This window comes from Ananas comosus, linkage group 23, assembly GCF_001540865.1.
Source record: "Ananas comosus cultivar F153 linkage group 23, ASM154086v1, whole genome shotgun sequence".
NCBI classification, from domain to species: Eukaryota; Viridiplantae; Streptophyta; class Magnoliopsida; order Poales; family Bromeliaceae; genus Ananas; species Ananas comosus.
The window spans coordinates 3,659,980-3,665,920 of record NC_033643.1 but is presented as its reverse complement, the minus strand read 5'-3'; the positions used below and the strand labels follow the sequence as shown (position 1 = coordinate 3,665,920).

Genomic DNA, 5,941 nt, shown 5'->3' with positions numbered 1-5,941 from the left:
AAAGAAATAATTATTTTGAGTTCGGGTTTCGGATTTTTGGTCAGGTTCGGATTTGGATATGAATTTTTAAAATCCGTCGGGTTCGGGTTCAGGTTCGGGTCTCGGGTTTGGAGTCGGGTTCGGGTTTGGATTTTTAAAAATCCGTCCCGAATCCGACCCGTTGACATCTCTAGTTTTTACCCTTGTGAGTATAAGACGTTGGTGCATTATGTGTACGGATACACCGGGTGCAGGCAACAGTTCCTCGATTCTGGGAGATGAGTACGTTAGTGTCTACGGATGACGTGGTGAACCGGGTCCAGGAATAAACTTCAATCGGCGAATAAACCCGGTGCTATAAGCCTATAAATGCCTCAGTACGAGGCTCGGAGTGAGATCTCGCGAAGAGAGAGAGAGAGTGAGAGAGAGAGAGAGAGATTTTGAGATCTCGAGATCTCGAGCAATGGCGAGGAAGAAGATCCGGGAGTACGATTCGAAGCGGCTCTTGAAGGAGCATCTGAAGCGGATCGCCGGGATCGACCTACAAATCACCTCGGCTCAGGTTCCCATCCAAACCCTAGCATTTTCCTTCCCATTCTCGATCTCAATCAATGCTTCTGATGCTTCCTAGTAGAACATCTCATCATTTGAAGCTCGGATCAGGGGAATTTCCGTAGTTTCTAGGTTTGATTCACAGGAAAATGGATTTTTTTTTTTTAGAGGAGGTGTTTTTTTGGGCGAAAGATGATGTTTTTAATTAGTATGGTGTTATTTTCAAATGGAATATGAATCTGAGGTAGTTTGTGGAATGTTGTTCGTATTATTATTATTATTATTATTATTTTGTTAAAAATATATGAAGAAGCCCCTCAACGGTAGGTCATTTTGAAATATACTCTTCAACTAAATCTTTTTTTTTAATAAATTCGACAGATCGCAAGCTTTTGATTGAAGTTATTTTTGTGATAATTAATCTAAATTTTTATTGGATTTAATGGTGATTCTACTAAATTTCACTATTTTGAGCACTTTTTTAGCTCATGGAGCTGCAGATCCGATTAAACGGTAAGAGGTGATGGTTGAAGAGCTGTTAATCTTTAAACAATACCAAATTCAATTTAGGAAAATAACTCAAATCAAAACAATCAAAAGCTAAGGAGTGTCAATAGAAAAAAAAAAAAAGATTTATTCAAAATGACTTATAGTTGAGGGAGTCCCTGCAGAATTTCACCTACATGCTTCTTTAGATCTATTGATACTGTTCATGAACATTTTTAGAATTTGAATTGTTATACTCTTCCAAGATATGGGTATGTCTAATTTGGTAATGATGATTGTTTTAAAGGTGACGCAATCAACGGATGTGAACGAGTTGTTGAACAAGGAGCCATGGCTGTCGTCTACGAAGCTGGTGGTGAAGCCGGACATGCTGTTCGGAAAGAGAGGAAAGAGTGGGTTGGTGGCACTCAATTTAGATTTCGCCCAAGTGTCTCAGTTCGTCAAGGAACGACTTGGAGTTGAGGTGGATGTCAAATCCAAGGAGTTACTCTTCGTCTTGTTTTACTTCGATTTTTCTGATAGTAGAAATAGCTACATGTATTTTCCTGCAAAGTTATCTTTTTTATATGTCCCTGCAATTTCAAATATTAAAGAGCCCACCTTTTGATTCTCCTTTTCGTCTTTTTGTTTTTTAAGGTAAAAAACACAGAAACTTTAACCAAACATTAATGCATATTGAGATGGATACCTGAATTTAATTGCAAAAGAAAAGTGTAATGGGCTTCTGAACTTTAAAAGTTTGATTTTATTAGAACTTGATGGTTTTTATTAAATATAGACTACTCTGTTAGGTACAAACTATTTTGCTAGAAAGGTTACAAATACTATTAAAGTTACTTGAATCAAACAAACGCCAAGGTACGTAGTAGAATAAGAATTTTAAATATTGATGTACCATCTCAAAATGCAGAATAATTTTGATAACTCTATAATCTATACTTTTATCTTTTTTTATTCAAAACCGATCTTTCCAAAGGATTAGATGTCTCCAACCGAGATGAGGGCATTTTTGTAGCAAAATGCATTTTATGAGGAACGGAGCGACAATTAGGATTTAGGACTTTGTAACTCGTAAAAGCAAATAGTTGATTAGCCGGGATATGTATGTAGAATCACATTTGTACCATGGAAATGATGATGTTGATTTCACTGCATGTAGGTTGAGATGGGTGGATGTAAGGCTCCAATTACCACGTTTATTGTTGAACCTTTTGTTCCCCATGAGCAAGAATACTACCTTTCAATCGTGTCGGAGAGGCTTGGATGCACTATTAGTTTCTCAGAGTGTGGAGGGATTGAGATTGAAGAGAACTGGGACAAGGTTAAGACGATTTTCCTTCCCAGCGAGAAGACCATGACGTCTGAGGCTTGTGCTCCATTGATCGCAACCCTTCCACTAGAGGTGAATATAAATATGTTTATGTAGAATGTGTTTTGGTTGATGAGTTCAGAAGCTTAAAAACCAAAGTTGACATGTATTTTTCACTAGCGAACAAAATATATTATGACTTGTCTGACTCGTACATCATATTTATTGGGCTCAGGTGCGTGATAAGATTGGGGACTTCATTAAAGGGGTCTTTGCTGTTTTCCAGGGTATGCTTGTAGGCAAACTTTACTTTTAACTCCCTTTTTAATTTAAGGATCCATGGTGTTTGCTTTGTTAAACGATTCATATCATCAGCAACTAACATATAGGTATTGGACAGCACTTTGTCTTTCTCATAAATAAATAGAACGTGTAAGTAGGACACTTATTGACTAGAAATTTAATGAAGTTGTCAAAACTATATAAAATATACCTGATGTGCAATAACTTGGTTTCTTACGCCCAGATTTGGACTTTACTTTCCTTGAAATGAACCCATTTACGTTGGTTAATGGCAAGCCATACCCACTGGATATGCGGGGAGAATTGGATGACACAGCTGCTTTCAAGAACTTCAAGAAGTATGTTTCTTTGCTTCTCGATTCTTCAATTAAAGATGCTTTTCTGCGGGAAAAGATGGGTCATGCTAGTTGTTCTTATTTTGATCTGCAGGTGGGGGGACATAGAGTTTCCACTGCCTTTTGGCAGAGTCCTGAGCTCCACTGAAAGCTTCATCCATGAACTCGATGAGAAGGTTGGTAATATTTGCATATGTTTCACATTTGTAATTTGATCGAAATTTCAGTGTGGGCAGGAACTAGCTATTCTTGGAGGTTACCTTATAGTGCTTTACATGAAAGCCTCGGTATATGTTATGTAGGTTGAAACAGATTTTACAACGTATACCTTCTCGAGGACCAATTTTAGAATGGGGTAACTTCCCGCTGAGATTCATGTTCTTAGGTTCATACAGCAAAGCAATCACAAATGATGATGAGCTCTTCCAAGAATCACAGTTTAGAAGAAAATGGTTTTTAATTTTATGTAATTCTGAAGCTGTTTCAATTCATTAATGTAAAAAATGTGCTTTGAACACCTTTTACGTGTAAATCCTGGAGGCTTCATCTCTTAAAGGCATCCCAAATATTTATGGTGAATGACAAATTGTTTTCCCTGTGAGGCAGGCAATAACCCAATTAAGGTTTCACCTTAGATTCTTCCCTTCTCTTCTTGGATTCAGGGAGGGATGTCTTCTAACATAGTTGTACCCTTCGGTAATTTTTGTTCGCAGTAGGTACTATTGAGACTTGAATATACAATTGTAAATACAATACCTTTAACACTATACTGTGGAATTTTTCCATAGTTATACTGATAGAAAAGAGAGTAACTCTCTTCATAATTTATTTGTTGAATACTACAGAGATAAATGATATGTTTAACATTATTTTTCAGAATGTCATCTTTCTAATCTCAATATTTTCCTTCTTTACCAATTTTTAACTTAGATCGATCCCAGATGAATGTTAGGGGGCTGTTAAATAATACAATAAGCTCCAAATAACATGTGTAATGCGTACGTGCTAACCCTCTTCCTTTCTAGACGAGCGCATCTCTGAAGTTCACTGTTTTGAATCCCAAAGGGCGCATATGGACCATGGTAGCCGGTGGCGGTGCCAGTGTCATATATGCTGATACAGTAAGTTTTTCGTCACTTACTACTGTATTCTTTTTTTTTTTTTTTCCCAGTCCTTTCATGGAATTGTTGCTTGATACTGTTCTTATAGTTCATATAAATTATCACATGATATATTACTTTTGCATTATCGGTTAAAAGTCAAATATCAAATTTTAATATTTTCAATGTTTAACCAGGTTGGCGATCTGGGTTATGCATCAGAATTAGGAAACTATGCAGAATACAGTGGTGCTCCAAATGAGGAAGAGGTCCTGCATTATGCTAGAGTCGTTCTCGATGTAGTAACTCTATGATGTTTTCCTTCTTCTGTCCCTATTATATCTGTCTACTAAGCACTCAATTTCTCCAAGCACTCTGATCTCTCTCTGTCTCTGTTTCTGTCTCTCTCTCTCTCTCATAGTATGCAACAGCAGACCCGGACGGTCGTAAGAGAGCCCTGCTAATTGGGGGAGGTATAGCGAACTTCACCGACGTCGCTGCTACTTTTAATGGCATTATTCGTGCCCTAAGAGAGAAGGTCAGGAACTGAAGCCATTCACCAGTTTTCTATCTCTTATCACCTGAAGCTCTTTTTGTGAATATCACCAGCTTGTATATATTTTTCTCTTACTTTATCATTCTGCAGGAAACAAAGCTGAAGGCTGCAAGGATGCACATATATGTTCGAAGGGGCGGTCCAAACTATCAGACTGGGCTTGCAAAAATGCGCACTCTAGGTGTGGAACTAGGAATTCCTCTCGAGGTAACTAGCTGAATATACTTATACCTCCATTACCTATAAACCTTTCTTTAGATGGAATTATTTGCTTAAGTTGCGTTATTGGTCTCCGTACTCATTGCAAGATTTCAATTTAGTCCGCGGCTTCTAAATTTTACTGCTTGACTCTTGCTCGTCGAGTCTCATCTGTGAGAATAGCAGAGATTCTATTGTTGCTACCATGCATAATGAACATTGTAGCTGTGTCATCAGTTACTTGCCGATATCAACCTTATTGTATAGTGAATCACTTAAATAAGTTCATTTCAGGGAGTCCAATTGTTTAATACGAAGGTCGACAACTAAAATGAAACATTTCGACAAAACAAATTAAAAATGATATTGGTTTTTTTTTCCTCCCTTGAAACCAAAACCACTAATGGATCGATACTCGGATATGCTTGTTGCAGGTGTACGGTCCGGAGGCTACGATGACTGGAATTTGCAAGCAAGCCATTGATTGCATCATGTCTGCAGCATAGTTTATCTTCAAGTTTTTGGCTCTAAATTTTTATTATCCTCATTTCTGTATTTCAAAGTGAGAGAGTTTCATTTATAGTTTGCATGAGAGAGAGAGAGAGAGAGAGAGAGAGAGAGAGAGAGAGATTGAGCCACAAATATATTTATGGTAATTGTGTTTTATTTTTCTATCTATATTCTGCCACCTTAGTTAATGCTGCTAAAAGTGCTAATAAAATCGTTATTTCTGACCTTTTTGCTCTTAGGGCATGTTTGGTTTGAATTCTTTAAGACTTGGAATGAGAATCGGAACAAGTCATTTCTATTGTTAGTGTTTGGATTGAGTGGATTGATATTCTGATTTTCGTTCCAGAGGAATTTGAATTCCTCAAGGGTGTGTTTGGTTCGCATTATGAAAGATTATTAGGAATAAAAGATATCCGAGAATCTTATTCCTATTCATTTTATTACTAAGAATGTGGAATTTCTGTGTTTTGTTCGTACGGTAATATTAATTAGCCATGTTATTTAATATTACAAAAAATATACAATTAATTAATTAATTAATTTATTTAATTTTAAATAATGTTACCAAAAGTTTCAACATTTTTTTAGAAAA

General features: G+C 36.8%; 1 protein-coding gene across 1 annotated transcript; it reads left to right on the top strand.

The window, feature by feature from the left end:
* LOC109728263 (ATP-citrate synthase alpha chain protein 2-like) lies at nt 365-5,585 on the top strand. The gene is made up of 11 exons (XM_020258632.1): nt 365-541; nt 1,325-1,501; nt 2,198-2,440; nt 2,583-2,634; nt 2,874-2,988; nt 3,080-3,161; nt 4,011-4,106; nt 4,283-4,384; nt 4,507-4,623; nt 4,732-4,848; nt 5,274-5,585. The coding sequence occupies exons 1-11, from the start codon at nt 443-445 to the stop codon at nt 5,343-5,345; spliced, it is 1,272 nt and encodes a 423-aa protein (XP_020114221.1). The 5' UTR covers nt 365-442; the 3' UTR covers nt 5,346-5,585.

Coding starts and splice junctions, on each gene's coding strand:
- LOC109728263 (XM_020258632.1), top strand. CDS start 443: ATGGCGAGGAAGAAGATCCGGGAGTACGATTCGAAGCGGCTCTTGAAG. Junction 2,635..2,873: donor GGTCTTTGCTGTTTTCCAGG/GTATGCTTGTAG, acceptor TCTTACGCCCAG/ATTTGGACTTTACTTTCCTT. Junction 3,162..4,010: donor TCCATGAACTCGATGAGAAG/GTTGGTAATATT, acceptor CTTCCTTTCTAG/ACGAGCGCATCTCTGAAGTT.